At 36.1% G+C, this 26,849-nt stretch overlaps 1 protein-coding gene across 3 annotated transcripts in view; it reads left to right on the top strand.

The window, feature by feature from the left end:
• The window catches only part of LUZP2 (leucine zipper protein 2), a 454,470-nt gene that overhangs the window by 181,582 nt on the left and 246,039 nt on the right, over positions 1-26,849 (top strand). For all 3 annotated transcript variants that reach the window (XM_029915060.1, XM_029915061.1, XM_029915062.1), the window contains exon 2: positions 25,392-25,509. In XM_029915060.1, the coding sequence (XP_029770920.1) occupies positions 25,392-25,509 (118 nt within the window). The remainder of the gene's footprint in view (positions 1-25,391; positions 25,510-26,849) is intronic.

The following is a 26,849-nucleotide window of genomic DNA, read 5'->3' as shown; positions in this document are numbered from 1 at the left end:
TATTTTTTATTGAAAATGTTTTTATACCATGTAAAACAATAAGATTGAATATCATTGAGTAAGAGTCAAGTTCATGAATGACTACCATATTTCAACTTTTTTTTTGTCATGCCACTAATTGATTTGAACTTATTTGCCTTCATTAGAGTCATGTGTATCTGTCAGTCCATTGAATGAGTATATATGAGAGTTTAAAAATAAGTGCTTTGTGGTATTAAAAAATTGTTACATACTAATATTCAAATTCATACATATGCTAATATTTCAAACAACTACATTTCTAAAGAGAATATTATTATTATGCAAAATTTTAGTCCATTTAGTTTTATGTTGAATGAATAGAGGACAAACAGGATCATCTAATTCTCTAAACTCCCTAAGGAAAAATCATATTACAAGTGACAGAAAAGGAATACACATAATGCAGATGCAACTTTTCTGTAGTCACAGAATCTCTACAGATATTTTAACCTTGAAGAGAAACCTTTAGACTGAAGATATATTGTTTAATACCATAATTTGATTATCAAATTGAGACTTGAGCTTCTGCATTTTTTGAATGAGCAGTCATATCTGTCTATCTTTCTGTGTCTGTCTACCCATACCCATGCTCTAACAGTTACTTGATCTGTAAGCCTTGAAAGTTCTTACTGTATATTTTGGGCATTTCTTTTTTTTCTTCATTCATTTTCTCCTTAACAAGAAAATATAAAATCATTTAGGAATCTCTAATACCAAAAAGAGTAAAGATTTGAAAACTTTAACCTTCCTACAACTATTTTTGTTCTATTTTAGACTTTTGTGTTTAAAGTTATTCTTGCCCTTTAAAAAAATGTATGAAGGAGGGAAAGATGTGTTAAGAGAAGAGAAAGAAATATGAAAGAAGGTGTGTAGCAGGGCATTTCAAAGCCATATTTCATTTTCCCTCAATTTTTTCCCAACCCTATTTATCATTTGATGGAAAATAAAACCAAACCATATGTGAAACTAAGAGACAAGTGATGAAATCACTGTAGTAGTGCATTTTAAGATCTAATACTAGGAGATTAAGGATTTGATATCCATTGAAATTAGACTTCCTTTTGTATATTTATTAATAAACAGCTGTGCCAGTTGAAACCTATTTTTTTTATTAATAGTTTATTACCAAGTTGGAAACCTACTTTAAAGAGCAACTTGGTGACAACAAAACGGCATATGAGTTACCCAGGCTTGAGAACAGAAAGTTGGAGAAAGAAGTTGGGCAGTTGGACTTATAATGCTGCAGTTAACCTTGCGCAGTGGGAACATCGCCTCTGACACTGCTCACCTAGGTTAATGAATGTCTCTTCCAGCACTGGGACCCTTGAAGAGTGACATTTTCCATTTTCAAGCTTGGTTATTAATTTAATCTGTATAAACGATGATTTGTAATCTGTGATAGGCATACTCATAATTTCAAGTGAAAAAGACACATCCAAACTGTGGAAATAGGACAAACCAGCTACTCAAGATTCCGGAAATGTAAAATGTGAAATAAGTGCTCATAATGCTGGCAGAGGGAAAAAATAAAATCCTGAAGCTGCTGATTGCCTTTTTAGAAAGTGCTGAGTGAAAGCTTAAACTGGACTTCGAAAGCCCCAGGGTGAGACTACCTCCTAGGGCAGAGGAAAAGGTGTCACTGTGAGCAGTGTGATAACTGGCACCTGACACTCCTTCCCCACAGGAGGAGAGGAGGAGGCCTATTCGAAGGCTCAGAAAATTGTCTGGAAGCCAACGTCCTGTTTTAGAATCTTTAATGAAAAAGAGGATGAGGAGGATGAAGTACCTCTAGTGTTTTGGCCATGTTGGGGTGGGAGCTGGAGGTAGTAACCTTCTTAACCACATTTATTGGATGTTGGGAGCATGTTACTTGTTTTGTTATAACAGAAAGGCCAGCTATGTGGGAGTTGCCAAGGCTCCTGATATTCACTTTCATAGGTATTAAAAAATGTTTGAGTCTCCTTCCATCTGTGGGAAGAGGAAAATACAGTTCCTCTCTGTCTATAGTAACATGAGGACTCTGGGGTCTCCCATCTGTTCTAGAAATGTTTGCTCAGATTCCTTGCTTCCACTAAACAAGGCTTGCTACCCTTCTCTCCTCTCTCTCTCTCTCTCTCTCTGTGCTGCTTTCTCTTATGTCTTGAATCTCTTGTGTGTAGTAACAAGAAGAGGGCTGAGTAAGGAGCAGTACCACTTTCTTTTAATACATTTCAAAGTACAACTAATATGAGGTCGACCTTGAAAACTGTAATGGTGGAGTGGATACCAGGCACAGCTCAGAAACCAGTATAGTGTTTAACACTTTATAGGCTAGCCTTATTTTTAGAAGTCTCTGTCTTAACCTGCTGTGAGGTATTTTTTATGTACCACATTTCTTTTCCTTAGTTCCTGCTTTCCACCATTTTCTAAGTAATTTCTCTCCATATACCTCTTAATTTATTAGTGCGTCTTCACTTCTCTTTTCTCCCCCCTACTAACTCTTTCTAGGTACTTCTCTCTTCCTTTTCAGGACTTTTTTTTAAACAAAAATTACCCATGGGGCACCTGGGTGGCTCAGATGGTTGAGTGTCTGACTCTTGATTTCGGCTCAGGTCATCACAGGGTCATGTGATTGAGCTCCACGTCAGGCTCCATACTGAGCATAGACTTGCTTAGGACTCTCTCTCTCTCTCTCTCTCTCTCTCTCTCTCTCTCTCTCTCCCTCCCTCTCCCCCCACTTGCTCTCTCTCTCTCTAAAACAAAACCAAAAAAAAGCATTTGTTGGCTTAAATGCTCCAAAGGCATAGGGTATCAGAATGAATAAAAATAAGACCCATGTATATGCTGCCTACAGGAGACTCATTTTAGACCTAAAGACACTTTCAATTGAAAGTGAGGAAATGGAGAAACATTTATCACACAAATGGATATTCAATAGAAAGCTGGAATAGCAACACTTGTATCAGACAAACTAGACTTTAAAACAAAGACTGCAACAAGAGACAGAGAAGGGCATTATATAACCATAAAGGAGATAATCCAACAAGAAAATCTGATAATTGTGAATATTTATGCATCCAACATGGACAGATCATCTAAACAGAAAATAAAAATGGAAGTGATCACTTTGAGTGACACACAGTACCAGATGGACTTAACATATATTTAGAATATTCCATTCTAAAGCAAAATACACATTCTTTTCAAGTGCACATGGAACATTCTCCAGAATACATACACTCCTGCTATGTTGATCTTTGACTGATATGACTAATTGGTACTAGGTATTTAAGAACCAGACTCGGGAGTTAAACTTGGCTTGAATATCTTAGTTCTGTTACCCACTAGGTGTTGACTGCAGGCAAATCATTTATCCTCTTGGAGCCTTTGCTCCCTCATGGAACTCATTATTCACAGTTTCCATATTGGCAAATTCATTTACCCATTTACTCACTAAAGTTTATTTGTACCCCTCTTTCCCCCACAAAATAATCCATTTGTTGGTTTAACACTATGCTTTGGGGCCTGTCTTTACACATCCAAATAGTTAAAGTATTTTGTTTTCAAAAAGAAAAAAAAGAAGAAAGAAATTGAAGTTGCTTAGTCATTTTCTTTCCTCATGTGCTATCCTTTACAAAAATATTCACAACAGTCCTTCAAGAAAGGCTCTCCTATGTCCAATTTTCCAAGTAGGAAAATAAGACTCTAAGGTATTAACAGAGGGGCCCAGTTCACACACCGAGCGTATGAAAACCGACCTGTAACACCAGCGTGCTGTGTGGGTGCATGCACGTAGGCACGCCGTCTGCATACATGCCTATACAATATTTTATAAAACCCTGTATGAAATAGATCCTGCAGGACTGCCATTCTTAAAAATCTCAGATAGAAAATATAGAAGAGCTTACTGGTTGTCAAATGTTGTTAGATGAACAATTAAAATTTTTCGGAGTATCATCATGGTTTGTACCTATTTTTCAGAGTGATTACATTTCCTTATGTATCACATTTCCTATTTTTTTTCGCTCCTCTTGTCCCACAAATGTCCTTTGACTATCACTATCGCAAACGTGGCCTTGAAAAGCAGGTGGCTCTGTTTGCACTCAATTCAACTTCTGTTGGTAGGTTGTTTCTGGGCCGCGGATGAAACAAGCACAGAGTGCAGAGGGCGCCGAAGCAGAGCGCACTCCTACAGACCCGCCCAAGTACGAGCCCGCCCTTGGGCTTCCCCAGATCATTTGTCAGATGGATATTTTAAATATACCGAAGATACTCATAGAGTATTTCTACTTGCAAATTGTTTATTTAATTTTCAATTTCTAGCTTCCAGCCCATTTTTAACAAAAATGTGCAGAAACATTGTTTCTACTTAAAACAGGAGGAAAGATTTAGAGATATGATTTAATGTTTAGTTAAAGCATCAGACAAATAATAGTGACTTTGTCTTATAACAAATAATGATAAAGCACTGTCTTACCAATAGTCAAAGTGAAAGTTAATCAAAATAGTCAAAAATAGTCCAAGTTCATAAATGGTTGATTTATTTAAAAAAAAAAAAGCTCAAATGGCCAATGGACAATACCACAGAAAAAATCACAACTATATAAGAAACTAGATCCAAATTAAAAGAAAAGATGCTATTTTTTGTGAATCACTTGTAATTTTTAAATTTTTCACGTGTCTTCTTCTGTAGCAGGTTGTATGGTACTGAAAAGACAAATGTCAATGTCCTAACCTCCAGAACTTGTGAATATGTATTTCAAATTAAAAAATGGACTTTTTTGCATATTTACATTAAAGATCATTCTGGGTGTCAGGTGGGTCCCACATCCAGTGACAGTTGTCCCTATAAGTGAAAGGCCCAGGGAGACTTGAGACTCAGACACATGGTGATAAAGCTCATGGAAAGGTAAAAGAATAGATAGAATCACACGGCCCTCACCTAAGGGACCCTAAAGTCACCAGAAGCTGGAAAAGGGACGGGAGGGCTGTTCTCTGGAGGATTTTTGCCTGCTCTGATTTCAGACTTCTGGCCTCCACAGCTGTGCTATAATACATTTTTCAATTACTCAGATTGTAGTTAATTTGTTATAACAGCTCTAGGCAACTACTACTCTGCCTGTATCTATTTTAAGAATAATAATTCTAGGTGTTTTGTTGAAGTTCCAAAATCTATGATAGGCATTTTCATGCAAAGAAGGTAGGTAGGTATACAAATTAGTGAAAATTTTGTGGAAAGTCTTTGGCTATTTATAATCTGAATCATTCATTTTAAAAATCATACTCTTTGATAAAATAATTATTTTAGACTGCCTCTTATGAAATTATCAGAAACTTAGCTCTTGACACTTTTCCCTCAGAAATTCTCATACAGTTGGTCTGTATATTATGTACAGTTGGTCTGTAAATATATGCATGTTTTAATAACCACTCTGATCATTATCTTCCAGGTGTTAAAAACAACAGTATTATAATTTAGAACTTTTTTGTTTTATATATAAAGTATGATAATCCACAGAGGTACCTGGGTGGCTCAGTCAGTTAGTTCAGTGTCCAACTCTTGATTTTGGCTCAGGTCATGATCTCACAGTTCCTGGGATTGAGTCCCATGTCAGGCTCCATGCTGAAAGTGTGGAGCCTACTTGGTATTCTCTCTTTCTACCCTTGCCCTGCTCACACACTCTCTTCCTCAAAGTAAATAAATAAACTTAAAAAAAAGAATCTTCACTTTCATTGATTTATTATAGAAACAAATTCGAGTATTAAAGAATTAGTTAATTCTGTTTATATTCGAATTATATCAAATATATATAATTATATTTGAATTGAAACCAAATCCATGTATTATTTTTTCATATTTAATGTAGGGTATACATTCTCTAAAATAATTGTGCATTGTATTCATAATCAGTAACCAACTCTACAGAGATCATTATGCTATAATGGGATCAGCACTATGATGGGGATACATACGATGATGGGTGGAAACAGGAAATAAGAACAACAGATTAGTTTTACTTGAGTTGCAAGGCCATCTAGGATGTTTTACAAGGAACTGACATTTATACAGAAACTTAGAAGGCAAGAACTTTTCAGTATGAGAATAAAAAAAGAACAAAGAAATTGAGAGGTAAAAATTCATGTTTTCAGAGTATAAATTCTATAGCATGTTAATATATATTTTATCATAGTTGATACATCATGTTACATTTGCATCATGTGTACAAGACAGTGATTTGATGACTTTGCATGGTATGCTATGGTCTCCACAAGGTGACCATCCGTCACCATGCAATATAGTCTGTTAGTATTTGTGTTAGCAGAGCGTTAATAGGTTTTGCAGGGTCCTAAATAGCAGAAGAGCCTTTCTTCACCAAAAGAAGCAGTGTGACCAGGTGAAGGTCCTAGGAAGCAAGTCCTAGTGGGAGGATGAATGAAAGGGTAGAAGTTGAGTTTGTCGTCACTCAGGTAGACCATAACAAGGACAGAAGGAGATGAGAGAACAGTGATGAGAAATATTCAGGCACTCATCACCTGTGCTAATAAAGTTTCTACCTTATATTATCCTTTCTTGCATAGCATTTTTGAGAACATTAGTAGCCTAATACAAAGCTGGTTACAAATCAGGTCCTTCAGGAAATCTTAGGCAATTGAATTAATAAAAAGGGGCATGAGATTCCCTTAAAGAAATTGTTGAGAAGTTATATTAATTTTTGATAGTCTATAATGTTACCCCTCCTCACAGGCCTGTGGAAATCACCTGGTAAGCTTGTTAAAAAAACAGATTTCTGGGTTCTACCTCACCTCAAGAGATTCTGATTCAGAAACTCTGAATGGAATTTGATAAATTTTGCTTTTACCAAATCCTTAGACAATGCAGATAACTTACAGAATATGTGATGAATAATCAGGATGAAAGCCTGACAGAGACTTAGAAATGAGAACATTTAATAGCCTCACGTAACAAAAAAATCTGCATGTTGGAGCTTGTAGGGCGAGTACTACAGCCTAAATATGTCCTTAAGTACCAATATTTTTATTCCTCAGATTCCCTATCTTCAGCAAACGCATCTATCTTTGGGAATAATGTGTCGTCTCTCCCCACATGATGGTTACATCTCTAGATGTAGGAAGGGAGAAGGGGAGGCAAAAGATCGTCAAGGCAGGAAAATATTTCCCTTTTTAAAATAAATTCCCTTTTTTATTTGTAGTAGACAAAAAATCCTAAAGATCCAGGAGATGACTTCTCTTATTGTCCTAATCTATCACATGACATGGCCATCTCTTGTTGCAGTAGAGGCTGAGAAATTGAATATGTGGCCTTTGTGACCTCTAATGTGGGTAGATTATGCCAGTAAGAGAGAGAGAAAAGGAAATGACTAATGGGTAGGCAACCATATTTAGCACATTCTAGAAGAATAAAAAGAAGAGTTTATTTGGTTAGAAGGAGTCTCAACATCATTCTTAGAGAAGAACATAGAATTTATAAGAGGGTGCGAGTATTCAGGAAATGGAACAAAATATATTTTAAGTAGAATGGAGCATACATAGAAGGAAACTATTAGGGAGATGAAGCTGCAGGCAGGTAAGCATCCTTTTTTTTTTCTTTTTTGCAGTTGCATATACAGTTTTTAGTTATCATACACCTATTCATATTAAGTACAAAATTATGTTTCTTTTTATTTTTTTTAATATTTATTTATTTTTGAGAGACAGAGCATGAGCAGCGGAGGGGCAGAGAGAGAGAGGGAGACACAGAATCCGAAGCAGGCTCCAGGCTCTGGGCTGTCAGCACAGTGCCTGACCCAGGGCTCGAACTTATGAACCGCGAGATCATGACCTGATCTGAAGTTGGCCGCTTAACTGACTGAGCCCACCAGGTGCCCCAAAGTTATGTTTTATCTGTAGGTACAATTGTCGGATTCTTTTTCAAAAGTATCAGTAATGATTAGGAAAACTCTCTCTAGGTATGAACCTCCTTTGTGGGTGGGTCCCCTGAATCGTAAATATTTGGTAGAGCTGATTACAGGTAGAGAGAAACGCACATGGCCTTCCACTACATCTTCTTTCTTTCTGCAAATGTAGCCATATCTGTGGGGCTTAAAAGCAGAGAGAAGGCAGGACCTAGGAATCACAAGGAGAATTTAGTAGTTCTTTTCACCAGCAGCGAGCATATGGAGAGGAGCTTGTGGAGTAAATAGTTGCTGTAGTGTCTGCTTCTCTGAGCTGCCAGTTTATCCGATCCTAAGAACATGAGAAATTTTAGTAAACATGAGCCAGGATCCATTTCTCTTGCTATATGTTTCCACCTTGGGAAGTAATAGAAATTCACGCCTCTGGTGAGAGTGTTTCCTTTTACCCCCAAGTAACCTGTGATTGTCATTTGAGGGGATCAGAACCATTTAACATTTTAATAGGTCTCTGCCAGAGTGAAAGTGAAAATCAGTTGGGTAGGGCACCTGAAACACTGTGAAGTCCTGAAAGGAAGAGATTAGTATAAATGAAAGGTGGTGATTTTATTATTCTAAAGATGCCTTTGGACTTTTCCCTCTGTAGAATCACAGATATCGTGCAGGCATTATAGCTTCTTACCCTCACCTTGCTCTAGAGTCTGACTATGTACGATTTGCAGAATGGCAGGATCTGAAACCACTCAGCATAAGAAGCTTGCAAAATCAATATAACTCCTATCAGTCAGCAATGCCAGGGACAAGATTCATTTCATGCATCAAACAGAATGCAAAACCATGAATTTCTCTCCTCCTAGTGAAATGTATTTCTATACAGATACATGAAGTTAATAAAAACTTAACACATTGATTGTGTATTGGCAGGGCTATTTTTCTCTGTGATTAATGATCTCCCATTCCATGCTAGTGCTATAGCAAACCCTTCTGATTTTTTAACTCTTTTTGAAGGTAATCTAGCCATCCTTTCTCTGGTATGAGTTCCCTAATTACAAAGGATTTTTATTACCTGAATTATTCATTAAGAGTGCATGCCATGCAGTCTTCACCACTGAACTTAATAAATGTCAGCATAAATTTATTACATCCTGTTGCAATTTTATATGCATGCCCATCGTATTCCAATCTAAGGACTCCATGAAGGAAAAGTATGTTTTAGCCATTTCTGATTTTCAGACCTAGCTCACAAACTGGTTAAAGACACACATGCACTCTCTCTCTCTCTCTCACATACACACACACACACACTCGTGCGCGCACGCACACACACACACACACACGCACACGCACATACACGCACACACACACACACACACACCACACACACACACTGTGTGCTTAATTAGCCTGAATAAAGAAGTAGTGCTAATATTTTGGGGAGACAGTATCAAATAAAATAACTCCAGACTCTTTCAAAGCAAGCTAGAATTGGCAACAGTACTTAAATGACTATTTCTTTTTTTCCTTCCTGGCTAGTTAGATACGTCTTAACTTCTTTCATCATGGTCACTGAAAAGGGAAGAGCATTCTTAACATTTTACTATGTGCCCATTAAAACACTCTAAGACAAAGTCTCTCTTCTCTTTGTATCCATTCTCCCTACACAGCATAAACTTCTAGTCTCTGCGGATATGAGCCATTCTGAACCTCCATTGACAAAATATTTGTAAACCATTTTGCCCCACTTAAGTCATCACTGATTTCAAGAACCATCTTATATTTGAAGGCAATTTTGAAAAAACAAATATTTCAAATCGCTCTTCTGGCTAGCACAGGGGTTCTGTAATCAGGAGATTACAGCTTGTGAAATGTCTCCACTGATGTCATTGTCATTTCCTACAATAAGTTCATGCCCTTGGAAATATGTAGATTTGTTAGGTTATAAGTGTGTGGAAATTATTCTTTTTTAAGTTTATTTATTTATTTTCAGAGAGGAAGAGAGAGGAGGGAACAGGGAGAGAGGGAGAGAGAGAATCCCAAGCAGGCTCCATACTGTCAGCACTGAGCCCAATGGCAGGGCTTGAACTCACAAACTATGAAATCATAACCTGAAGCAAAATCAAGAGTCGGAAGCGTAACCAACTGAGCCACCCCGGCACCCTGAGTGTTTGTATTTTCAGAGGAATATCTCTGAGGGTGATAGTCCACAAAAGTTTAAGAGCCATTGCTTGTGAGCGATTACAGTGCAGATATGCATTCAAACCCTAAAGGCAGGATGTAAGGCAAAATTGCCCCTACATTTTTCTTAGCATTGGAAAAGATTGCCTTTTCCTTTGGTGGAACATCAGGTGAACTCAATGCCTTGTATTTAGGGCTATGCTGCCACTGGGCCGGGAGGAGTTTGTTTCCTTAAATAAATCATGTCCAACATGGTGTGATGTTTATATTATAAAGGACATACATCCTCCTGTCACACATTCTTCACACACATTTACTCAATAAATAGCAGGTGTAATTCTTGTCACTGTGAAATTCTTTTTCTCTTATTTTAAAAATTGAGTGATCACTTTTGGGGAAATAGAAATAAAAGAAAAGTTCCTCCCAACACAGAACACATCTCCACAGAGATAGAAGAGAAATAAAATGCTGAAAAACCATTAAAACAGAATAATGATGTGCACGGCAGGCAATCAACTGGACGTTTGCAGAGACAGAAATCTCATCCATCTTGCCAAGCAGATACAACTTATTCCAGACATTTTCTCAATATAAATGAAATCAGTTCTCAAGTAACAAGACTCAACAATACCATTTTTCACTTATAGTTTGTCTTAAATTAATTTGGTTTTGGGGGTCTCCATCTGCATCAGCAGATTGGCTTTATCCAATGGAAAAAATAAAGGGCTTATGCTTTGTAAGAGATAGTTTTGTAACTTGGAGGAAGTACTAGCTCCGACTCCCCCCCCACCCTCCATACCTCCCCACAGATACTGGGACACAGGAGTCCTATCTTTCTTTCTTTTAAAAAGATTTTATTTATTTTAAGTAAAATCTACACCCAACTGCGGGCTTGGATTTATAATTTCGAGTTCAAGCATCGCATGCTTTACTGACTAAGCCGGCCAGGTGCTCTGCTATCTTTCTTGTTTTTTAAAGCTTTTATTCAAGTTCCAGTTAGTTAACGTATAGTCTAGTATTTGTTTCAGATGCATAATATAGTGTGATTCAGTACCTCCATACATCACCTGGTGTTCATCACAAGTGCACTTCTTTTTTTTAATGTTTTATTTTTGAGAGAGACAGACAGCTTGAGCAGGGGAGGGTCAGAGAGAGAGGGAGACACAGAATCCAAAGACAGGCTCCAGGCTCCAGGCTCCAAGCTAGCTGTCAGCACTAACCTGAACCGTGAGATCAGGACCTGAGCTGAATTCAGACGCTTAACCGACCGAGCCCCCCAGGTGCCCCACAAGTGCACTTCTTAGTCCCCAACACCTGTTTAACCCATCCTTCCACCCCACCCCATCCTCAATAACCACCAGTGTGTTCTCTATGCTCAAGAGTCTGACTCTTGATTTGCCCCTCTCTCTCATTCCCCAGCTACATTCAAATGTTTTGTTTCTTAAATTCCAAATATTAGTGAAATCATATGGTGCTTGTCTTTCTCTGACTGACTTATTTCACTTAGCATAATACTCTCTAGTTCTATCAATGTTGTTGCAAATGGCAAGATTTCATTCTTTATTATGGCTGAATAATATTTGTGTGTGTGTGTGTGTGTATACACACATATATATATATATACACATCGTATATATATACACACACACCCCACATCTTTTCTATTCATTTGCCAGTGAATGAATACCTGGACTGTTTCCATTATTTAGCTATCATAGATAATGCTGCTATAAACATAGGGGTGCATGTATCCCTTTGAATTAATATCTCTGTAATCTTTGGGTAAATACCAAGTAGTGTGATTGCTGGATTGCAGGGTAGCTATATTTTTGACTTTTTGAGGGATCTCCATACTGTTTTCTACCATGGTTGCACCAGTTTACATTCCTACCAACAGTGCGAGGGGGTTCCCCTTTCTCCACATTCTTGCCAAAACCTGTTGTTTCTTGTGTTGTTGATTTTAGCCATTCTGACAGGTGTGAGGTGATAACTCATTGTAGTTTGATTTGCATTTTCCTGATGATGAGTGATATTGTCTTTTCATGTGTCTGTTGGCCACATGGATATCTTCTTTAGAAGAATGTCTATTCATGTCTTTTGCCCATTTTTAAATCAATTATTCATATTTGGGGGTTTGAGTTTTATGTTTTTTATATATTTTGGACATTGGCTGTTTATTGGATATGTCATCTGCAAATATCTTCTCCCATTCCATAGGTTGCCGTTTAGATTTGTTGATTGTTTTCTTTGCTGTACAGAGGGATGCTATCTTTCTTGATGATTACATTTCAAGGAAATGGTTCCCAGGTCAAATGAAAAAGGTATTTCTAGATCTCGAAACTGGCAAGGGGTTCATTTACCTTGTAAGAAGAACTACATATATTTCAAAGAGACAGAGTAAGAACTTACAAGTTTTCTAAAGTAAATGCTCTGAGAAAGAGTGAGAGAGTCTTTTTTCCCTTATTTTCCACAGGGAAAATTAAGCCTCCTATTTTCTTTTTTAAAATTTTTTAATGTTTTATTTATTTTTTATACAGAGAGAGACAGAGCAGGAGAGGGGGAGGGGCAGAGAGAGAAGGAGACACAGAACCGGAAGCAGGCTCCAGGCTCTGAGCTAGCTGTCAGGACAGAGCCTGATGTGGGGCTTGAACCCATGAACATGAGATCTGACCTGAGCCGAAGTTGGAGGCTTAATCGACTGAGCCACCCAGGCGCCTCAAGCCTCCTATTTTCAAATTCTGTTCACCCTAACCCTATAAACTCATGCTATTTTCATAAATTTTATGTGTGAAACATAAAATCTTTCACAAAGATGGAGATTGAGGCTAGACAGTTATAATGATTTCCTAATGTCTGACTAGCTGGTTAGTTACAATATCTGGAAATCAAATTTTGATTTTCAAATTTTGTATCTAATGTATAAGCTAAAACATACATGATGACACTGGTTGTTTGCCTTTATTTATTTATTTATTTATTTAGCTTCCCATGTTTTCAATCCAGAAACTTTTTTCTCTGATAAGTGTTTTCTAAGTACAGGCATCAGGATATTCATGTAGTGCCTACATCTATGAGGGGTGATGGTGGGATGGTAATATGTGTGCTTGGATGTATTTATCTGTGAAATTTTAGGGATTTTTAAAGTTTCCTATTTAACACATATAATTTTATATAAAGGCAACACATTCTATTTTTTCCTTTTTGATGTTTGCTTATACCTTCCTTTTATAAACTTCCTCTCTCTGCAACCCTCCTCTGCCCTCTCTTTACCTATTTCATTTCAAATTTTTATCATTACTAACATAATCCTATATAGGCACAGACACAAACACACATTTGTACATTCACAGGCCACGATTCATTATTACTAATGTTATATAAGTGCATCATACTTTTAATTTTTCCTCTTATTCCGTAAAAGTACCTCATGGAAATCCTTTCAAGTCAATGTGCATGGCTCTGATTGGACATATAACATAACATTTAAATGATAGAATATACTATGTTGTCAAAGAAAACCAGATCGGTAGTTAAAGCAATAAAAACAGATTTTATTCAGGGACCACTGCAGTTGGCGGAAAAGGGATCTCTGTATAGAACTGGGGTCAATTCTGAATACAGCAGGGACAAGGAAGGATTCACAATGAAGCAGCAGGATGAGATCTATGGAATGAAAATTATGAAGAGGAAACATCAGGGGTACAGGAGGGTTCTGACCAGCCCAATTTGGCAGGATTCTCGCTGAAAGCAGACCTGAAATGGTGGAGGATGGAAAATTGGATCTGATACCCAAGATGCCCAGATATTGGGGGTGAGGGTGCTGGGCTAAACTGATTTAGCAAGATTCCTGCTACAACTTGGTGCTGCGGACCAGACAGACACTAAGAGCTTGACTAAAGTTTGGTTTCGGGGAGTCCTTGTCAGTTAATGTAACATAATTTACTCAGATCTCTTATCTCGTTTCCAGATATTTATCTATGATTAAAGCTCCTTTAAATTTATGTTCTCAAGGGCCAGAACTTTTAATTTCTATGAAAAAATTCCCAAGTGTAGGATTGTTGGGAGAAGAGTTGTGTATTTTTATTTTAAAACACTCCTGCCAAAAGGCTTCTGACACTTCAGGCTTTGATTTTATTTATACGAGAGACTCTCCTTCCCCAAAGGATACTTTTCTAGACATCGTTCATTACAGAAAAGTATAGAATAAATTCCACCACATCCACAGTGGGTTTTGGCTGCTTCTCTTAGTTTGCAATGACAGACTTTGAAAGAAAAATACTATGCAAATATCCTCATGGTCAAAAAGGATGTTGAGTCTGTTGGCTTCAGATAATACAGAGGCCTTTTAACAAAATAATCCATGACCTTTCTGCGAAGATTCAGAGGAATTTCTTGGGTCTCTTGAATTTCCTGAGGGCAGACATTGTAGGTGTTTCCCAGGATACAACTCCCCATGGTCACCAATTTAATATCTTGGCCAACCCAAATAAAAGTCACTTTTATTCAATCTCTTGCCTATGAATAAATAAAAATATACACTTTGGAATAGGTTTGACAACTGGAGAGAGAATAATGTTAATCTTTCTTCCTTTTGATATGCTCTTGAGTTATTAATCTGAATATATACATATTCCTAAATATATCTTTCTTGGCAATTCACAGAGCAATAAATTCCCTATAGAAAGAATTTAAAACTCCAGAGCTTGAATTTAAGAATTTTGATAATTTGAATTTTACCTGCTTATTCAGGTTTTACCCAGTAGCTCAATGAGTACCCTATATGCAACTTAGACTAAATTGCTTGCTGACTTATAATGTATATTCACTCAGCACTTTCCTTATACATTGTCATTACCTATATATTTCCTCTACTTAGAATACTTTTCCTTAATAATCCTATGTATCATTCAAGGTGCAACACAAGTCTTTTCTTCCATGAAATTATCCATAATTGTTTAACCTAAAGTTGATCTCTCCTAATGCCTTTCTTCTACCACATTTTGTCACGTTACCCTCATCATGATGTGTGTTCAAGTTGACTTCTATATTATTTTCTATTAGATTAGGTATAATGTATTGCCTTTTTTTTTTTAAAGATCCCTAACACATAGGAGGAACCAAGAAAATATTTAGAGGGTCCATTTATTATAGAGACCACATAATGTGATGTTTTGTCATCAGAGACATCTAGGGTTGAGAACTAATCATTACTGTCTGTGTGACCTTGGAGAAATTATCTGAATCTTGCTTTCTTGCCTGCAAAATGAATATAATGTCACACTTCTAGGAGATTATGAACATTAATGATATATGTATAATGTCTACCACAATATCTGACATATGCTTGTATGCAATAAATTAGAGAATATTTTGTGAGGATAAATAATATAAAACTATGGTGATAGTTACCATAATAAATGATTTTTTAAATGTAGACAGAAATGCTGCAAACAGGTTGAATGGAGGTTTGCATTTCTGTAATTACTATTGTTGTTGTATTTCTGTGGAAGAAACAAACCTTGAGATCTCACAGCACTACTCCAGATCTCTGAATTATAAATGGCTTAAATCTGAAGGCATTGGACACAGTCTGGAGGATTTTTTTCATTTAAAACAAAGGCAAAAAAACACACCCAAAAAACAAAAAGGTTAAGTTGAAACGTCAATAAAAATGACTCTGTGATGAGCATTACTTCTATGTATTTGCATTTAGAGTAAACAAGAAATATTGGTTCTGACAGGGCATTGAAAGAGCATAAAGTGTAAGGAAAGGTTCCAAGAATAATGGGGACAAGTTGCAGGAAACAAGAGTCAATTTGTAGAGGCTTCCACTGACCCATCTAAGATTATTTAAATGTCAAATTAAATAATAATTAATAGAGATACATGATCCCAAGAACTCATTATTCTTATACAAGCTAATGTACAATTAATTATTCATGAAAAATTACTAACTCTGATAATTAATTATAAAATGAGGGAATGGATAGAGTATATGACATCAAAACAAAAACAAAAAACAAAAAAAGCAAAAAAAAAGAAAAGAAAGGACTTAGATAGCTCTAAGAGGAGACTTCATGGCAGAAGCGAGATGAGGTAATTTTTCTATCTAGATTAACATAGTAGTTGAAGGCACTCCACGTTGATGGAGGAATTCAAGCAAAAGCTAGAAGTGAAAATTCATTCAGCCAACATACATCTATTAGACACCTCACAATGTGCTATGAAATAAAAACACTCTGGACTTATGTAAATCAATCATTTATTCAAAATTTCATTAAGATAAGGAGAGTGCTTTAACCATTAAATCTTCAAGCACCTTTACAAGGGTAAACGCAAAAAAGCTTCCTTCCTTTCTTCTTTTAATGTTTATTTTATTTTGAGAGCTGTCAGCACAGAGCCTGATCTGGGGCTTGAACCCATGAACTGTGAGATCATGACCTGAGCCTAGGTCTGATGCTTAATCGACTGAGCCACCCAGGTGCTCCAAAAAGGTTTTCTTTTATAGAGAGAAGAATCACAACTAGAAAGAAGTGGGTGTGGGGAGGCAGGGTGAATAGGTGGTGTGATCAAACATGTGAACAGGAAACTGTCTCTTTATCAAGGACTGCTGAGGCTGCGGAGTGGTGGTGTGGTGTTCTATGTCCCAATGCTTTCTGAGTTCGCAGTGCTTGTTTAAGCTAAGGTGCGACAACTGTCAAGGGCCTGAGGGAAGAAGAGAAGCCTGATGATAGTACATTGGGCAAATGTCATTTTGTCCAGATAGGTCAGTGGGACAAACAGTTCAGCTATTCATTTAGAGACAAGGAATGGGAAATTGAAGGATCAGTCTCTGACTTTGTCACAGGCAAACAAGAGGGTCATCGGTGAGTCTTACCTAAGTCACATAGGAAAGATGGCTCTTTGCAATAAAGCCTTTTCTGGAACATAAAATGCCAAGAGGATCTCTTAACCATGGGTAATTTACAGGCGTGCGGGTCTCAGGTGCAGTTCAGCATTGTCAACGCACAACATTGTGCTAGGTAATAGGGCTAGACAATGTTCATACAAATATTTCAGTTTTGTAGTGAGACCCATACATAAGTAATATGCTATTAATACAGTATAAAACCTTTGAAGGGAGATGGGGAATAGAGAGAACTTTGCAGGAAAATGAGGTTTGAGAAGACTGGCTTGATGTGTATGGAGGTTTTGACTGTGGAATCAAAAGTGGTTAAGACTGTGGAGAGTATGATGTTTTGTGGAAGGCTTGGCTATCATAAATAATCTAACATATAATTATTTGGGGAGTTTATTTTAATTTCAGTTTTAGTTAATTCATGTGAATAAAAATAGACCAAAATACATTTAAGAATTTTTAAGAAATATTTTGGTTGACAATTAAATACAGCACACATAAGAGGTGAGAGATAAAACCTGAGCCAGGAAACAGGAGAATAAAGATAGTTACAAGCCAGAGGGCAGATGGCCTTGACCTTGACGTAACTGAAGAGCACTGATATTTTAATTATATGTTGATGCAGATAGAACTTTAAGCTTAGAAAGCCTGATTTGAGAGCAGTGCATTAAATGGATTAGAGAAGAAAAAAAATAAATTAATACAGTTCTGTAAATAGATAATGAGGACTTGCAGTAGGACAGTAAGACTGGGTAGTTGCACAGAAAGGTGTTCAAATATTCAAAGTTAGAGAAGAGATGGGATTGCATCAAGCAATTGATGGTCTTTGAGAACTAAAGAAAATAGTTAAATAATGACCCCCAAACTTCCATCTTCAGTGAAATTGAACATACTTGTCAGTGTGGAAGACGGTGGAAAACTGAACAAAATGTCAAATCCCTTTAAAGGCATAGGAGAACCCCCAGTGAGCAAGGGGCAAGTACTCAAAGGGGTAATCTCTGAGAATGAAGTACTGAGAAGTTAACAGCTGGGGCTACGTAGCAGATTATTTAGAATTATGACCACCATCATTCTTCTGATGCACGTACTCACCTGCCTTATGACTTGAGTAGTTTTTCATGAAGAAATGTAGTGTATTTCTCTCCCTCTTGAATATGCCTTGGGCTTGTGACTTGCTTTGTGACCAATGCAGTATGGCAGATGTGATATCATAGTACTTTCAGGCCTAAACCTGGAAAATACTCCTTTACCTCTGCTAATTTTCTTAGACTGCTAACCAATTGAAATATGAATATGCACAGGCTAAGTCTCTGAATCCTGAGGGACCTATGAGACATGCCTTCCCTGACAAGCTGACAGTCAACCACAGAAGCAGAGCCATTTACTTGACCAGGAAATGATCACAGAAACGAAATAAGCTCAGCCTAGAGCAGATGTGCCCAGATGAGCTGAAGCCAAATCTCTGACACTGAGAGTCCTGAAAGAAATGAATGACAATGAGATGGACGATAATGTATATTACTAATATTAACATAGGGACAATTAAGATATCTGAATAGTTGCATATCTATTGAAACATTAAATCTATAAGGACTTTCTAACAAAGGAAGGTGCAGACCACAAGATTTTACATGTCAATTTACTCATTCAGGTAAGAAATATTACCAACCTTACACAAATTCTTCCAGGTAATAGGAAAAGAGGGCACATTTCCAAATATTTTTATGAGCTAAACATTACCTAGATACATAGCTTTACATGGCTACATTGACAAAGGGCATTTATAACTAAATTTCTCCTTCAGAATGAATGTAAAAATCCTAAACAAAATATTAGCAAATTGAATCTAACATAATTATATATGATAAACAAAATGATTGATTTCAGTAATGAGTTTGATTTAATGTAATCATTAATCATATGCAAAATTTCAGTGTCATTCAGCACATTAAGAGTGTAAAAGAAAAAAATGCATACAATCTTCTCAATGGATGCATTTATGAGACAACTGTTTTTGGTTTTTTTCTTTATTTATGTAAATTCAAGTTAGTTAGTATACATTGTAGTACTGCTTTCAAGGGAAGAAGCCAGTGATGCATCACTTACATATAACACCCAGTGCTCATCCCAAAAAGTGCCCTCCTACTACCCATCACCCATTTTCCCCATGCCCCACCCATCTCCCTTTCAGCAACCCTCATTTGTTCTCTTTATTAAAGAGTCTCTTATGGTTTGCCTTCCTCTCTGTTTTTATATTATTTTTCCTTGCCTTCCCCTGTTCGTCTGTTGTGTTTCTTAAATTGCAAATGAATAAAATCGTATGATGTCTTTTTCTGACTGATTTCTTTCATTTAGTATAATACACTCTAGTTCCATCTATGTTGTTCCAAATGACAAGATTTCATTCTTTTTGATTGCCAAGTAGTACTCCATTGTTTGTGTGTGTGTGTGTGTGTGTGTGTGTGTGTGTGTGTGTGTACCACATCTTCTTTATCCATTCATCAGTTGACGGACACTTAAGCTCTTTCCATGATTTGGTTATTGTTAATAGTGCTGCCCCTTCAAATCAGCATTTTTATATCGTTTGGATAAATACCTAGTAGAGCATTTGCTGGGTCATTGGATAGTCCTACTTTTAGTTTTTAAAAAATGTTTATTTATTTTGAAAGAAATAGTGATAGAGAATGAGCAGGGGAGAGGTAGAGAGAGGGAGAGAGAGAATCCCAAGCAGGCTCCACACTGTCACTACAGAGCCTGATGTGGGGCTCAGTCCCATGAACCATAGATCATGACCTGAGGTGAAACAAAGTCAGATGCTTACCCAGCTGAGCCACCCAGCTATGCCTCTATTTTTAATTTTTTTTGAAGAAGCTCCTTACTGTTTTCCAGAGTGGCTACACCAGTTTGCATTCCACCAGCAGTGTCAAGCATTCCCCTTTTACCTCATCCTTACCAGCATCTGTTATTTCCTGAGTTGTTGATTTTAGCCATTCTGACATGGCATCTCATTGTGGTTTTGATGATGAGTGACGTTGAGCAGCTTTTCATGTATCTGTTAGTCATCCTGATGTCTTTGGGAAAGTGTCTATTCATGTGTCCTGCCAATTTAGTCACTGGATTGTTTGTTTTTTTGGTGATGAGTTTGATAAGTTCTTGATAGATTTATACAAACCCTTTGTCTTATATGTCATTTGCAAATATCTTCTCCCATTCCATCAGTTGCCTTTTAGTTTTGTTAATTGTTTCCTTCACTGAGACAAATTTTTACTGTGATACTACTTTTTCACAAATTACTCCAAAAGCCTTATGGCTTAAAATAACATTTAGTTTTCAAAGAGTCATTCAAACATGTCAAAGAGTCATTGGGGTGTTTCTGCTTTAGAGTTTGAATCAAATTCAGGTTTGCTATACATGTTTTCTTTCTGAAGAAGCCTGAATTTGCAAGTTATCTGGGGGAATTTCTTCATGTGGTGATTTTCAGGAAAACAAGAAACTAAGCAAAATCAGATAAACATCATTTGCAGTATTCAATGCATCATGTCCATTAATATTCCACTGAAGTGTCACATGACCAAGTGAATGTTGTGGGGGTTTCTATCCTACCTACATTTGAAATATGGAAAGGAATGAAAGAGCTGTGCACAATTAATAACACACCACAATGAGAAAAGAAACCGCTAAATATTTGACAGCATTCAGATTCCATTAATGAATAAAATGGAACAGATTTAGAAACCAGAAATAGAAGAAAACATGTTTACATCCAATTTTTAAAAAACTGAGAAATTGACCAAAAGGCCAATAGGAAATACCATATTTGTGGTATTGAAAGCGCATTCATTTATTTTTGAAAGAGGAAGAAAGTGTGAGTCAGGGATGGGGCAGAAAGAGAAGGAGAGAGAACCCCAAGCATTCTCCACACTGTCACTGTGGATCCCTTTGCCTGGCTTGAAACCATGAATCATGAAATCATTATCTGAGCCAAAGTCAGACTCTTAGTTGACTCAGCCACCCAGCCACCCAAAAAATAAAATTTAAATCATTTTTTGTAAAGTGCCCACTTTGAGTCACCAGTAAAATGCAAATTATAGCTAAAATGAAATGCTGTTTGCATCCAATAGGACTATTGAAATTTTAAAAATACAATACCATAGTCTATAAGAATTTGAAACAATTGAAATTCTTCATCTCTCCTATGCCATAGCTTATCTGGAAATTCTTTTGCAGTATTTACTGAAGTTGAAAATGCATGCCATCTAATGACCAATTCCTTTTTAGATATATATGTGGCATACATTTATTTGTATGTTAAATACAAGGCATATGAAATATCCATAGCCCTATTCATAACAGTTGAAAACTGGAAAAAAAAGTTTCTATCAGAACTAGAATACATACACTGCAATATGATTATTCATTACTCTACTATGTAGTGATCAAACTTAACTATTTTTCCAGGATGCTTGTGTGGCTTAGTTGTTTGAGCATCTGACTGTAGGTTTTGGCTCAGGCATGATCGCAGGGTTGTGGGATCACAACCCACAACAGGCTCCGTGCTGAGCATGGAGCCTGCTTAAGATTCTCTCTCTCTTCCTCTGCCTCTCTCTCCTTATCACGCTCTCTCTCTCCAAAAAAATTTTTTTAATTATTTCTCCACACAGTATGGAAGAGTTTCACAAACTCCATGGTATATAAAACAAGTCAAATAAAAGGAGATATATTCAATAATTTTATTTGCATAACTTTCAAACATAGGCAAATACTTATGAAGTAATGGAAGTATGAATATTGGTTATATCTTGCGAGGACAGAGAATGTAATAAATGGTATTCATTGCCTATTTTTAAAATTCTTATGTATTTACTTTCTGAGAGTTCTAGAAATGTGCTTTGGGGATTGTATATATATATATTTTTTTTTTTTCCTGCATAAGTACTACAGCTCAATTAAAATAAAAAGGCCTGAGAAAAATGATATCATCTGAAAGTTATAGCAAATATTTGCATACGTTGTAGTCACTGATGAAACACAATTATTATAATTACCTTAAAGCCACAAACAAGAAAGAAGGTCTACTATCATTTTTCTCTATTCAATATTGTTTCGGAGGTTTTAGCCAATACAATTAACAAAGAAAAAAATAAAAGTTATAACCATGAGAATAAAAAATGGTTGGTATCATTCAAAGAAAATATCACTGCCTAGTTGAAAAAGCCAAGCAAATCGACTAAGTAACTACAGAAAGTACTAAATTTGCTTAATAAGGTACTTGGGATCAAGATCAACTTCGTAGCTTTAAAGGAAACTAGCAACATTCAGTTAGGCAGTGGAATGGAAAAATCCACAATAACAACAAGTCTAACAAGAAATGAGCAAGAACTCTTTGAGGTGACTTTAAAACATTGCTGAATCATATAAAAGTTGTAGAATAATATATGAGACCACCTAACTTTGGGATTGAAAGATATTCTATTGCTATCTATTTATTTAAGTATAACTATAATACAAATACACCTTCACTTAAATTCCCTATAGAAGTTTATTATGAACTTGACAAGATGATTCCAGAATTCACTGAGAATACACAAATACAGAAAATTTAGCAATAAAACTATAAATAAAAATGATAGTGGGAAATCTAGGAAATAACAAAATGTAGCACACAACTTTAATATCTAAACCATGAAATGGTGTTGCAACAAATTCATCAATACATCAGAATAGATTCTAACCACTTTTAAAGAACAGTATTGAAGTGGAGAAGATCTATTTCTCCAAAAACAATATGGATGCCATAAATTTAGGAAAAGAATTATCTCCATGTATACTTACAAGAAATTGGGGAGTTAGTAAACTAAAAAATCAATAACAGATTTAGAAAATATTTTCCCCATAACAAACAGTTAAAAACCATACAGAAATTGCTATAAAGCAATAGATTAAATAACTCTTAGGGGTTGAGTCATATTCCCCAAAATTCATACTTTGAAGTTCTACCCTCCAGTACCTTAGATATAACATCATTGGGAGATGGGTGTTTATAGAAGCCGTCAAGTTAAAATAAGGCAGTAGAGTGGGCTCTAACCTAGTCTGAGTGGTGTCCTTATAAAAATGGAAAATTAGTCACAGAGTCACACATAGAAGATAATGTGAAGACACATAGAAAGAAGACGGCCATCTGTAAGCCAAAGAGAGAGTCTGGGACAGATCTTACCCTCACAGTCCTCATAAGGAATCAGGTCTACCAACAGCTTGATTTTTAATTTCTAGCTCTAGAATTGTGAGACAAAGAAAAATTTCTGTTGTTTGAGCTACCCATTCTGTGGTACTTTGTGACAGCAGCGCCAGCAAGCTAACCCAAACTATGAGTGGTAAAAGAGCTACACAGATAATTCATAAGGGAAGAAATGCAAGTACTAATGAAAGTTATGAAAATATAATTAATATTTCCAATGAAGTGATTGAAAATTTTGTCCTAGAGAAGGTACCATTTTTAACTCATGCCACTAACAAATATTAAGTAAAGGAGGAAAACAGTTTCCATTTCAGATGAATGTGTTGAGAGAATACCAGAATACTATACTGATAATAGAAGTATAGACTAGACTAAGTTATAGGAGAGCAATTTACTAGCACCTATAAAAAGTAATATGTTAACTTTGGAGTGAACTATTTCCATTTCTAGAAATATATGTCATAGGAATTTTCAGTAAAATATGTGTTTTTTTTTCCAGTAAAATATATTTGTACCCACATATGTGGATTTCATTACTTTTTAGGAGAAAGAAAAACTGAAAACACCCTAAATGTCCAGGTCTAAAATACATTAAAATATAAGCATGTGGATTTTAATATGTGTAGACCTGGAAAGAATTCTGAGATGTATAAGCCATTGCAGATTACACTTCTACAAGGATCATGTAAACATATTAAAAAATACGTATGTTATGGGAAAAAAATAACTGGCATTGGGAAATAAATAAGCATTCATTTGTAAATGCAAGAAAATGTGGTAAATTCAGTGCCTTCATTAAGGTTACTTTTCTCCTTTTATAAGAACTTCGAATGACTGAATCTTGAGTGGTGCTATTAATTAACTTTTTCGGCTATATTTCCCTGATAAATTATATCCTTTTTGTGTATTTCAGTTTACTTAGATGAACAAAAAATGGATTTAAGTTGGTTCTCCTTTCCACATGAATTCGTCTGAAGGCCAAATATGGTGATAGGATTAAAAGATGATTGTAAATAATAAAAAAGGAAATGCTATTCCTAATTTTACTTAATTGAAAATAATAAATGGCAAAAAATTTCAATACCAAAGACACATATTTAATAGTAAAGGAAGAAATAATACATAATAAGTTCTACAATGGCACAGTGAATATTTAACTATGATAAATGCGTAGTCAAGTCATGGTGTTCTTCCAAAGTATTGGCTAAGACATTGGACTCTGAAGGTTGACTGATCTACCACACCCTTAATAGAAATGTTTCTGGGAAGTTACCATCCCTGTGACTCAGTTCCTTGAACTCTGCTGTGGGGTTAATACTACGGCTTATCCAACAGAGTTGTTCTGCACATTAACTGAGACAAGATGTATGATACCTCATCTTGCATATAATATATTGTCAATGCGTGTCGTCTAACATTGTGATTTATTATGGTCCCTGAAGATAATTTTGGAGATGTGTTTATTCTCACATTCAGGGGACACAAATTGGGATATGAACTAAAGCTGAATAATTAGAAATAGAGGAAAATCTGCCTTGCCCATCATCATTTGATTTTGCTGGAGAGACTGAGAGGAGACCTGGAGACTGTTCATCTGTGGAAATCTAAAGGCCGTGGGGGAAATATTGAGGTTCTCAGCAGGGGAGCATTCCAGTTTCCTCCAAACAAGAATACAAAGAGCACTAGAAAACAACAGTTAAAAAATGATTAAAGAAAAAAAAAAAAACCAGAAGCACCTGGGTGGCTCAGTCAATTAATCATCCAACTCTTGATTTTGGCTCAGGTTACGATATTGAGTTTTGTGAGATTGCAACAGGAAAAAAGTAAACTTCCTAGTAATTAAGGTTGCAATTATCTTAATTTTGCTTTAAATGCAAAGGTTTGTGATTATTTTTTTAACTTAAAAAATATATTTATTTATTTTTGAGAGAGAGACAGAGTGCAAGCAGGGGAAGAACAGAGAGAGAGGGAAATGCAGAATCCAAGGCAGGCTCCAGGCTCTGAGCTGTCAGCACAGAGCCCAGTGCAGGGCTTGAACTGCGAGTTCATGACCTGAGCCAAAGTTGACGCTTAATCCACTGAGCCACCCAGGTGCCCCTGTGATTATTTTTAAAGTGGCCGAAGCCACATGGAAGCATTTGAGGGGCTCTCATGCGATTCTTTTCTGTGTTAGACAGGACTATGAAGATCTAGAAAAGCAGCTGAAAGAAGTCTTTAAGGAGCGAAGCAACATCCTCCATCAGCTGACAAAGACATCAAGAGAACTTGATGGAATTAAAGTCAACCTTCAGGTGAGATGAAAGCTAATTTTCCTGGCTGCAAAGCACGTGCAGCCACTCGGCTTGTCTCAGTGGAGTCACATTAAAGACCCCTGCATTTTTTTTTTTACCAATTTTGAATATGTTTCTGGGCTTGACCATGGGAGCTATTTATTATCATATGTGCTTTAAAAAGAAATGACATTTGAAATGCAGTCTGGGAATCTGTGGTTTGCAAATTCAGAAAGGAGAAAATTGTGTGCTTCACAAGGCCATCCGTTTTTCACAGCTTCTAAGATCACTTTGCCCCTGGTGTTTTTTATATTATAAAATGATGAAAACTAATTATGACCAAGAGTTGAATGATTATAGGAATGATTTCTAGAAGAGAATTTTGAATTCCACAAAGGATAGTTCTCAAGATTCTTTAATAAACCTCATTACTAAAATGGATAAATGCCTTAGAAAGGAGAGTCAGCTATGAAAAATTATGAATACTCAGTGAAATCCCTATCAAAAACTAGAGACAAAATCTATATCTAATTAGAAAATTTTTCTGAAATATCTGATAATGTATTTTAATGTTTGAATATTGAAATTATTGAGGACATAATATACACTAAAAGCTTTAGCTGTGTTATAGGATTTAATTTTCATAATATGTCTCTAAGATATATACTATTAATGTGATTTTTCTTGTTATACATGAAGAATTATGCTTAGAGAAGATAAGTTATTTTTGAATTTCACAAGGGAAGCCAGAGTTTCAATACAGGAAATTTGCCTTCCGAGCTTGTCTCTTAGTTACTGGACTGAACCATGTTTCCGAACCATGTGGAGTCACCGTTGTCCTTAGCTTTCTATTCCATGAAGTTGATAATGCTGATGATGGTGTCAGTCACCTCTACAAGTTTATTGAACATGATCAAGGTCTTATATTAGGTATTCTTTGTAAAATTTTTGTTTAATTTTTACATGAACACTATGCTATGGTTGTTAGTAATTTCATCTTGTAAGTGGGAAGAGTTAGAAAAAGGTTAAGAGCAACTTCATTTAAACATAACCACCCCCACCACCAAAAAAGAAGAGGAAAAAAAAAAAGTAATGAAAATAATAAGGGAAAAACCCAAGACACACTTCTTAGGGGGAAAAAAACAACAAAACAACAACAAAAAAACCCATTATGTAATTTCTGTCCTTGACGGAATGATTAAATAAGCAGACACCACCAACAAGCAAAACAAGTACTACAATGTAAAAATATTAAAAAAAAAAAGAAAAGAAAACCCTCTCACATGCATAAATGAAAGAGTGCACACAAAGAACTCACATCTTTTCAAGCTTCAATAGTAAATATTCTGCTACTATGTATT

The sequence above is a fragment of the Suricata suricatta genome, chromosome 11, assembly GCF_006229205.1.
Source record: "Suricata suricatta isolate VVHF042 chromosome 11, meerkat_22Aug2017_6uvM2_HiC, whole genome shotgun sequence".
NCBI lineage: Eukaryota > Metazoa > Chordata > Mammalia > Carnivora > Herpestidae > Suricata > Suricata suricatta.
Note: the sequence above shows the minus strand (reverse complement) of the source record. Positions and strands in the feature narration are given on the sequence as shown.